The sequence below is a fragment of the Oncorhynchus tshawytscha genome, linkage group LG18 (genome assembly GCF_018296145.1).
Source record: "Oncorhynchus tshawytscha isolate Ot180627B linkage group LG18, Otsh_v2.0, whole genome shotgun sequence".
NCBI lineage: Eukaryota > Metazoa > Chordata > Actinopteri > Salmoniformes > Salmonidae > Oncorhynchus > Oncorhynchus tshawytscha.
The window spans coordinates 41,439,511-41,449,881 of NC_056446.1; the positions used below are offsets into that span (position 1 = coordinate 41,439,511).

The 10,371-nt window shown below is 42.9% G+C and overlaps 1 protein-coding gene across 1 annotated transcript in view; it reads left to right on the forward strand.

Annotated features, from left to right (window-relative positions):
* eif2b4 (eukaryotic translation initiation factor 2B, subunit 4 delta) overlaps nucleotides 1-6,694 on the forward strand; it is a 32,429-nt gene extending 25,735 nt beyond the window's left edge. The window contains exons 11-13 of the mRNA XM_042301092.1: nucleotides 227-404; nucleotides 2,365-2,545; nucleotides 6,070-6,694. Of these exons, the coding sequence (XP_042157026.1) occupies nucleotides 227-404; nucleotides 2,365-2,545; nucleotides 6,070-6,269 (559 nt within the window). The 3' untranslated portion in view covers nucleotides 6,270-6,694. The remainder of the gene's footprint in view (nucleotides 1-226; nucleotides 405-2,364; nucleotides 2,546-6,069) is intronic.
* The last annotated feature ends 3,677 nt before the right edge of the window (nucleotides 6,695-10,371 follow it).

Here is a 10,371-nt window from a genome sequence, read left to right on the forward strand (position 1 = left end):
TGGTGTTAATGACTAAGTAGGAACCACTCCATGGTGTTAATGACTAAGTAGGAACCACTCCATGGTGTTAATGACTAAGTAGAAACCACTCCATGGTGTTAATGACTAAGTAGAAACCACTCCATGGTGTTAATGACTAAGTAGAAACCACCACTCCAACCACTCCTTACCACTCCGTCAGTAAGGAACTCATCAGTTGTTGATGTCATATCCTGTCCTTCCGTAGCTCGTCCCTGGTGAACAACATCCTGTGCGAGGCGTTTGAGAAGAGCAGGAAGTTCCGTGTTATTGTGGTGGACAGCCGGCCTCGTCTGGAGGGAAGGGAGGCTCTGAGACGTCTCGTACAGAGAGGCATCAGCTGCACCTACGTCCTCATTTCTGCGCTCTCATACATACTACCTGAGGTAACCTAGTCCTCATAAATACTACCTGAGGTAACCTAGTCCTCATAAATACTACCTGAGGTAACCTAGTCCTCATACATATACTACCTGAGGTAACCTAGTCCTCATACATACAGTGGGGCAAAAAAGTATTTAGTCAGCCAATTGTGCAAGTTCTCCCACTTAAAAAGATGAGAGGCCTGTAATTTTCATCATAGATACACTTCAACTATGACAGACAAAATGAGAAAAAAAAATCCAGAAAATCACATTGTAGGATTTTTAATGAATTTATTTGCAAATTATGGTGGAAAATAAGTGGAAAAAGTGAAAATTAAATACAGAAATATCTCATTTACATAAGTATTCACACCCCTTTGCTATGACACTTGTCAATTTCATTTGATCATGCTTGAGATGTCACTACAACTTGATTGGAGTCCACCTGTGGCCAATTCAATTGTTTGGACATGATTTAGAAAGAAACACCTGTCCATGTGAGGTCCCACAGTTGACAGTGCATGTCAGAGCAGAAACTATATCATGAAGTTCAAGGAACTGTCCATAGATATCTGAGATGTAATTCTGATGAGGCATATATCTGGGGAAGGATATGAAACAATTTCTACAGTGTTGAAAGTTTCCAAGAGCACAGTGGTCTCCATCATTGGGAAATGGAAAAAATATGTAACTACCCAGACTAGAGCTGGATGTCTGACCAAACTGGGCAAGAAGGACCTTGGTCAGGGAGGTGACCAAGAACCCCATGACCAGTCTGACAAAACTACAGAGTTCCTTGGATGAGATGGGAGAACCTGCCAGAAGGACAACAGTCTCTACCGCACTTCACCAAGCTGGGCTTTATGGGAGAGTGGCCAGATGGAAGCCATTCCTAAGAAAAAAGGTGCATGACTGCACGCCGGGAGTTTATAAAAAAGGCACGTGAAAGACTGCGATCATAAGGCAAAGTATTCTGTGGTCTGATGAGACAAAAATTGAACTCTTTGGCCTGAATGCAAAGCGCTATGTCTGGAGAAAACGAGGCACAGCTCATCACCTGTCTAACACCATCCCTACCGTAAAGCATGGTGGTGGCAGCCTCATGATATGGAGATGGGTTTTCAGCAGCAGGGACTCGGCCACTGGTAAGGATAGAGAGAAGAACGAATGGAGCCAAATACAGGCAAATCCTTGATGAGAACCTTCTTCAGAGTGCAAACAGACTGAGGTGAAGATTTATGTTCCATCAGGACAATGACCCCAAACATACAGCCAATGCAACACTGGAATGGCTTCAGAACAAGAATGTGAAAGTCCCTGAGTGGCCCAGACTTGAATCCCATTGAAAATCTGGAAAGACTTGAAGATTGCTGTCCACCACTGCTCTCCATCTAACTTAACAGAGTTTGAGAGAATCTGCAAGGAAGAATGGGAGAAAATCCCCAAATCTAGATACAGACATACCCAAGACGACTCAAAGGGGCTTCTACAAAGTGTTGACTCATGGGGTGTAAATGATATATTTCTGTATTTCATTTTCAATAAATTTGCAACAATTTTCTAAACATGTTTTCACAGTCATTATGGGTGAGCTACAAAATCTGTTAAATCTGTTTAGAATTCCGTCTCTTTGTGAAGGCACTGTAGAATCGTGAGAATCGCAATAACATTGTCATCCCTGGCAGTAGCCAGCCCTACCACCTGATGTGGGCACAAAACAGTTGATTGCCTCCTAGAGGACAGGAGGTGTCATTGCACTGTGGAACTTTTATCATTTAGGCACTTGTTGATTATCACGTCGTGGACCTCTTGTAGATAATCCAAAATCCCAGTGAATAGTTTTCCTTAAAGTGTTCTTTTGGTTTAACTCTCTCGCTCTTCCCTGTTCTTTTAACTAACCTCCCCACAGCACATGTGTCTGTTTTATAAGTGGTCTAATTTAACTAAAAATTCCGTCATTAAACGTGCCCCTTTCTCCCAGGTGTCGAAGGTGTTCCTGGGTGCCCATGCCCTGCTGGCTAATGGCTATGTGATGTCTCGTGTGGGAACATCTCAGATAGCTCTGGTGGCCAGGACGTTCAACGTGCCAGTTCTGGTCTGCTGTGAAACATACAAGTTCTGTGAGAAGGTGCAGACTGACTCCTTTGTCTCCAATGAGCTCGGTAAGGTGACAAGCATTCATTTAGCCTTCTTGAGTTTATTATTTTATAGGTAAGGCTTGAGAACCTAAGGATTATGGTGTGATAACTCCCGACAGAGGGCTGCTCTGAGCCTAGGCCCGGGAAACTCCCTCTAAAAAGTTCTGTTATCACACAATAATTCCCGAGTTCGAGCACCTTGTTGCTTTTATAAAACAGTTAGCCAAATTATAAAAATAAAAAAAAGATTAACCATATGTTTTCATTTAAAAACATGAACATTTTAATGAGTAAATTAGTTTTATTTCATCCTTCCACCAGACGATATAGTTCATGTAAAAGCCAGTTGTTTGTTCTGAGGTTCTAAAGTAGCTAGCCAAACAGGTTGGTCGTTAATTCTATTGGGATGGTTTGACCCAGTCGTTCATTCCACATTGCTATGCTAAACAAATCATTGGCATGTAAGCTTTATAGCAGAGGTACAAATAGGCAACAACCAGTTAATTGTATGGTCAATAAGATGTTTAAGGAGGATAGCTATTCTAACGTTACTTCTCCTTTGCTAGCTAAAGTTAGCTAGCCATCTAGAGCGAACACACAATCACAACAAGCAGCTGCATTGACAGTAAACTGTGCATTTTTAGTTTGTTTGACCTTTTTGTTTCTATTGCCATTTCTTTGGATATATCCATTTATAATGATCCTAATAAATGAATTGGCCTGGCTCAGAGAAGCTGTCTGTCGTTCAAATGCATGGCACGGTGGAGATCCAGAAGGAAAACAAACTGCAACACGTTGCACAGGTCACAGGTCAGATAGGCTTATTATTAACCCCTTCTGTACCGAACCAAATGTTAGGCAAGAAGGATGGGAAAATAACTATTTTATCCATGGAAGATTACTTTTCTGAATGCCTGGCTGGGCTGCAGGACAGCGGATGACGTTTGAATGCCTGGCTGGGCTGCAGGACAGCGGATGACGTTTGAATGCCTGGCTGGGCTGCAGGACAGCGGATGAAGTTTGAATGCCTGGCTGGGCTGCAGGACAGCAGATGAAGTTTGAATGCCTGGCTGGGCTGCAGGACAGAGGATGAAGTTTGAATGCCTGGCTGGGCTGCAGGACAGCGGATGAAGTTTGAATGCCTGGCTGGGCTGCAGGACAGCGGATGAAGTTTGAATGCCTGGCTGGGCTGCAGGACAGCGGATGAAGTTTGAATGCCTGGCTGGGCTGCAGGACAGCGGATGAAGTTTGAATGCCTGGCTGGGCTGCAGGACAGCGGATGAAGTTTGAATGCTTGGCAGGGCTGCAGGACAATGGATTCCATTTATGAATGCTTGGCTGGGCTGTGGGACAGTTTCTGAATGACTGGCTGGGCCGTGGGACAGTTTATGAATGCCTGGCTGGATAGTGGATTGATACTTGAAATGGAATTTTAGAATTTTGCATGGATTATCGTCAACAACTAATGGCCATTGACCAATCAGGATCCAAACTTAGCGTTTTCTAAGTTGAAGTAAAGACCTTCAGTGTATATAGTTATCCTATTAGAGCTAATAGATGAATCTACAGTATGAAGCCACAATAATTCTGCTACCCAAGAATAGTAGCCCCATTTGCCCCATTTGCTCTGCTATTTGAGCCAGTAATCAGCCTGTTACCAACCCTTAGTAAACTTTTGGAAAAAATGGTGGAAAAAATGGTTTTACCAAATATAATGCTATTTTACTGTAAACAAATTGACAACAGACTTTCGGCACGCTTATAGGGAAGGATGTTCAAGCACAGCACTTACACAAATGACTGATGATTGGCTGAGAGAAATGTATGATAAAAAGATTGGGGCTGTTTTATTAGACTTCAGTGCGGCTTTTGACATTATTGATCATAATCTGCTGCTGGAAAAACGTATGTGCTATGGCTTTACACCCCCTGCTATATTGTGGATAAAGAGTTACCTGCCTAACAGAACACAGAGGGTGTTCTTTAGTGAAAGCTTCTCAAACATAATCCAAGTAGGAACAGGAATTCCCCAGGGCAGCTGTCTAGGCCCATTACTTTTAAAATCTTTACTAATGACCTGCCACTGGCTCTGAGTGAAGCAGTGTGTCTATGTATGCGGATGACTCAACACTATACACGTCAGCTACTACAGCTACTGAAATGACTGCAGCACTTAGCAAAGAGTTGCAGTTAGTTTCAGAGTGGGTGGCAAGGAATAATTTAGTCCTAAATATTTTTTTAAACTAAAAGCATTGTATTTTGGACAAATCATTCACTAAACCCTTAAACCTAGACTAAATCTGGTAATAAATAATGTAGTAATTAAGCAAGTTGAGGTGACTAAACTGCTTGGAGTTACCCTGGATTGTAAACTGTCATGGTAAAAACATGTTGATGTAACAGTAGCTAAGCTGGGGAGAAGTCTGTCTACAATAAAGCGCTGCTCTGCCTTCTTAACAACACTATCAACAAGGCAGGTCCTACAGGCCTTAGTTTTGTCGCACCTGGACTACTGTTCAGTCGTGTGGTCAGGTGCCACAGAGGGACATCGGAAAATTACAATTGGCTCAGAACAGCGCAGCACGGCTGGCTCTTGGATGTACACAGAGAGCCAACATTAACAATATGCACGTCAATCACTCCTGGCTCAAAGTAGAGGAGAGATTGACTTCATCACTACTTGTTTTTGTAAAAAGTGTTGATATCCTGAATGTACTGAGCTGTCTGTTTAAACTACTAGCACACAGCTCTGACACCCATGCATACCCCACAAGACATGCCACCAGAGGTCTCTTCACAATCCCCAAGTCCAGAACAGACTATGGGAGGTGAACAGGACTACATAGATCCATGACTACATGGAACTCTATTCCACATCAGGTAACTGATGCAAGCAGTAGAATCAGATTTAAATAACAGGTAAAAATACACCTTATGGAACAGCGAGGACTGTGAAGAGACACGGACACAGGTACAGACACATGATAATACACACACTCTACACACACATACGTTGTATTGTATATATGTGGTAGTAGAGTAGTGGCCTGAAGGAACACACTAAATGTATTGGATAAAGTGTAATGTCATGTAATATTTTAAACTGTATATAACTGCCTTAATGTTGCTGGACCCCAGGAAGAGAAGCTGCTGCCTTGGCAGGAACTAATGGGGATCTTTAATAAACGCAATAGAATGAAACGTTTTAGTTTGCTGAGTTTGGGTCGTTTCCTTTCTACTTCCTGGTAACCTAGATATGGATCTTGGTCATTGTTTTATTTAAACTCGGCAAGTCCGTTAAGAACAAATTCTTATTTACAATGAGGTAACCCGGATGGCGCTGGGACAATTGTGCGCCACCCTATGGGACTCCCAATCACGGCCGGTTGCGATACAGCCTGGAATCGAACCAGGGTCTGTAGTGATGCCTCTAGCGCTGAGATGTAACCTAGATAGGGATCTGTAATATAAATTTCGATAGACACAATTATCCAATCAATAGAAACATCAGTAGCAGTGCAATACTCACAAACACTCCTTTCCCTTAGATGACCCCGATGACCTGATGGTGACCCGGAAGGGGAAGACCCAGCTGGAGAACTGGCAGGACGTCAGCTCCCTGGGTCTGCTGAACCTGGTCTACGACGTCACACCACCAGATTTTGTGGACCTGGTCATCACAGACCTGGGCATGATCCCCTGCACCTCAGTTCCTGTTGTTCTCAGGGTTAAAAACCTGGACCAGTAAGAGGTGGAAGGGGAATGACGCAGGGGTCTGGCGTAGAGCCGCAGACTGAGGATGCATCTGACTTGATGTGGTGTTCTATAAGAAGCACTTGTGTTTGAGAGTTGTAAGCTATGGGCACCCTATCCTCCTATATAGTGTAGGGTATTAGGTCATAGGATTCCAAATGGGGGGTGTACACTTATGTTCCGACGACCATTCTAGAATGCATGGACCTACCAAATACATTTGTTTTAATCGTTAGTAGCGTGCTAGTGTTGATATTGGACCGGGTCTTTAGACTCTCACTTTGTTCAGTCTTTCTACATGCTAGGCTATATCCACTGTTAACATCTGGCCCCAAGAAAGACTACAGAAGTGTTCTACTCTGAGTAGGCATTCACACCTGTTTGGCATGTAATAAATGGCACATTATTTTTTTTTTTAAACAAGAGTTTCCTGTGTGTTCTTTGGACAGGGTTGACGATAGAGGATTTGGTCCGGGTGGAGGTGGGGGTAGAAGGTATAGGGAACAGGTCCCGTATCCACATAGCATCTCAGAGTAGGAGAGTTGACCTGGGATCTGTCCATACAATTGTATTCATTATGATGTAAAAGACTAAACTGACCCTAGATCAGCACTCAAGACTGTGGATACGAGCTTGATCAAAGGAAAATCTCAACGGCAGAGAAGTGGCAATGAAAATCCAAGATTTCTGTTTTGAACGTTTTCAATCAAACCAATTAAGTTATTTCAAATAGTGTTTTTTGTTGTTGCTGTAGTTGTGTATCCCTGAATGCTGTATCCTCATTCAAACTACAGCAAAACATTTGAACTGTTCTGATTGAATTAGGTACTGCTGTGGCTTAAAATGCCTATTATGGAGTTTTAGTGTTAGTAAACCATGATTTGAATAGAGTGCCAGTTTGTTGAATATAATACCATCAGTGTGTAATAGAATACATTGTTGGAGGAAGAGAGCATTTAAAAAATATATATATATTTCACCTTTTATTTAACCAGGTAGGCTAGTTGAGAACATGTTCTCATTTGCAACTGTGACCTGGCCAAGATAAAGCAAAGCAGTTCGACACATACAACAACACAGAGTTACACATGGAATAAAACAAACATACAGTCAATAATACAATAGAAAAATAAGTCTACATACAATGTGAGCAAATGAGGTGAGATAAGGGAGGTAAAGGCAAAAAAAGGCCATGGTGGCGAAGTAAATACAATATAGCAAGTAAAACACTGGAATGGTAGATTTGCAGTGGAAGAATGTGCAAGGTAGAGATCGAAATAATGGGTTGCAAAGGAGCAAAATAAATACAGTAGGGGGAGAGGTAGTTGTTTGGGCTAAATTATAGGTGGGCTATGTATAGGTGCAGTAATCTGTGAGCTGCTCTGACATCTGGTGCTTAAAGCTAGTGAGGGAGATAAGTGATTCCAGTTTCAGAGATTTTTGTTGTTCGTTCCAGTCATTGGCAGCAGAGAACTGGAAGGAGAGGCGGCCAAAGGAAGAATTGGTTTTGGGGATGACCAGAGAGATATACCTGCTGGAGCGTGTGCTACAGGTGGGTGCTGCTATGGTTACCAGCGAGCTAAGGGGGGACTTTACCTAGCAGGGTTTTGTAGATGACCTGGAGCCAGTGGGTTTGGCGATGAGTATGAAGCGAGGGCCAGCCAACGAAAGCGTACAGGTCTCAGTGGTGGGTAATATATGGGGCTTTGGTGACAAAACGGATGGCGCTGTGATAGACTGCATCCAATTTATCGAGTAGAGTGTTGGAGAATGTCTCCTTTAAAGACTTTTCTTTAGTGTTCCATAACGTTCTATCGCAGAGATGTTTTATTAGAGAGAGAAGTCAACACAATTAGTATTCAATGAACTGCTCAATGGCGCAGAGGAAATTGGACAGATTGAGGTTTTTGGTCAGTACATAAGTCACCTGTGTGCCGTTCAGAATGGCTCTTCAGGTCGAGAGACACACACACACACACACACACACACACACACACACAGCAAATCACTTGAGTCCGTGTATAACATCTGTCTTTAATCCAAGGTAAAAATACAAAAAGGCAACCCATTTCAGTTAATAAACATATTGATCTGTAACCATGTATGAACAAGGCAACATTGGTGGTACTGTCTGCAAGCAATGTGTTTTGCTCATGTCTCTCTATAATGTGATTTATCAAATCGATATCTTGTCAGTCCCCCCCAAAAAAACAATGATAATATTTTGTTGCTATTGCAATTTATATTGCACATTATAGCTCCGACTAGAATTGACTTATTCACATGCAAAGTAGATGACGTTACCTGCTTCAGGTACCGAGCGTTAGTCTTAGTAAATAAACCATGAATAGAATATACATTAAGTTACAGCTTATGTTGAACACAACGCCATGGTGATGGAGATATATGGCTGCACGCTGTACAACAAAACATGTCATATGGGCCTAGAGACCATCTCCTCAATCAACAGTCCACTGTCAGCACTATGACATTAACCCCTGAGACCATCTCCTCAATCAACAGTCCACAGTCAGCACTATGACATTAACCCCTGAGACCATCTCCTCAATCAACAGTCCACTGTCAGCACTATGACATTAACCCCTGAGACCATCTCCTCAATCAACAGTCCACTGTCAGCACTATGACATTAACCCCTGAGACCATCTCCTCAATCAACAGTCCACTGTCAGCACTATGACATTAACCCCTGAGACCATCTCCTCAATCAACAGTCCACTGTCAGCACTATGACATTAACCCCTGAGACCATCTCCTCAATCAACAGTCCACTGTCAGCACTATGACATTAACCCCTGAGACCATTCAACAGTCAATCAACAGTCCACAGTCAGCACTATAACATTAACCCCTGAGACCATTTCAATCAACAGTCCACTGTCAGCACTATGACATTAACCCCTGAGACCATCTCCTCAATCAACAGTCCACTGTCAGCACTATGACATTAACCCCTGAGACCATCTCCTCAATCAACAGTCCACTGTCAGCACTATAACATTAACCCCTGAGACCATCTCCTCAATCAACAGTCCACTGTCAGCACTATGACATTAACCCCTGAGACCATTTCAATCAACAGTCCACTGTCAGCACTATGACATTAACCCCTGAGACCATCTCCTCAATCAACAGTCCACTGTCAGCACTATGACATTAACCCCTGAAACCATCTCCTCAATCAACAGTCCACTGTCAGCACTATGACATTAACCCCTGAGACCATTTCAATCAACAGTCCACTATCAGCACTATGACATTAACCCCCGAGACCATCTCCTCAATCAACAGTCCACTGTCAGCACTATAACATTAACCCCTGAGACCATTTCAATCAACAGTCCACTGTCAGCAATATAACATTAACCCCTGAGACCATCTCCTCAATCAACAGTCCACTGTCAGCAATATAACATTAACCCCTGAGACCATCTCCTCAATCAACAGTCCACTGTCAGCACTATGACATTAACCCCTGAGACCATTTCAATCAACAGTCCACTATCAGCACTATGACATTAACCCCTGAGACCATTTCAATCAACAGTCCACTGTCAGCACTATGACATTAACCCCTGAGACCATCTCCTCAATCAACAGTCCACTGTCAGCACTATGACATTAACCCCTGAGACCATTTCAATCAACAGTCCACTATCAGCACTATGACATTAACCCCGAGACCATCTCCTCAATCAACAGTCCACTGTCAGCACTATGACATTAACCCCGAGACCATCTCCTCAATCAACAGTCCACTGTCAGCACTATGACATTAACCCCTGAGACCATTTCAATCAACAGTCCACTGTCAGCACTATAACATTAACCCCTGAGACCATTTCAATCAACAGTCCACTGTCAGCACTATGACATTAACCCCTGAGACCATTTCAATCAACAGTCCACTGTCAGCACTATGACATTAACCCCTGAGACCATTTCAATCAACAGTCCACTGTCAGCACTATGACATTAACCCCTGAGACCATTTCAATCAACAGTCCACAGTCAGCACTATGACATTAACCCCTGAGACCATCTCCTCAATCAACAGTCCACTGTCAGCACTATGA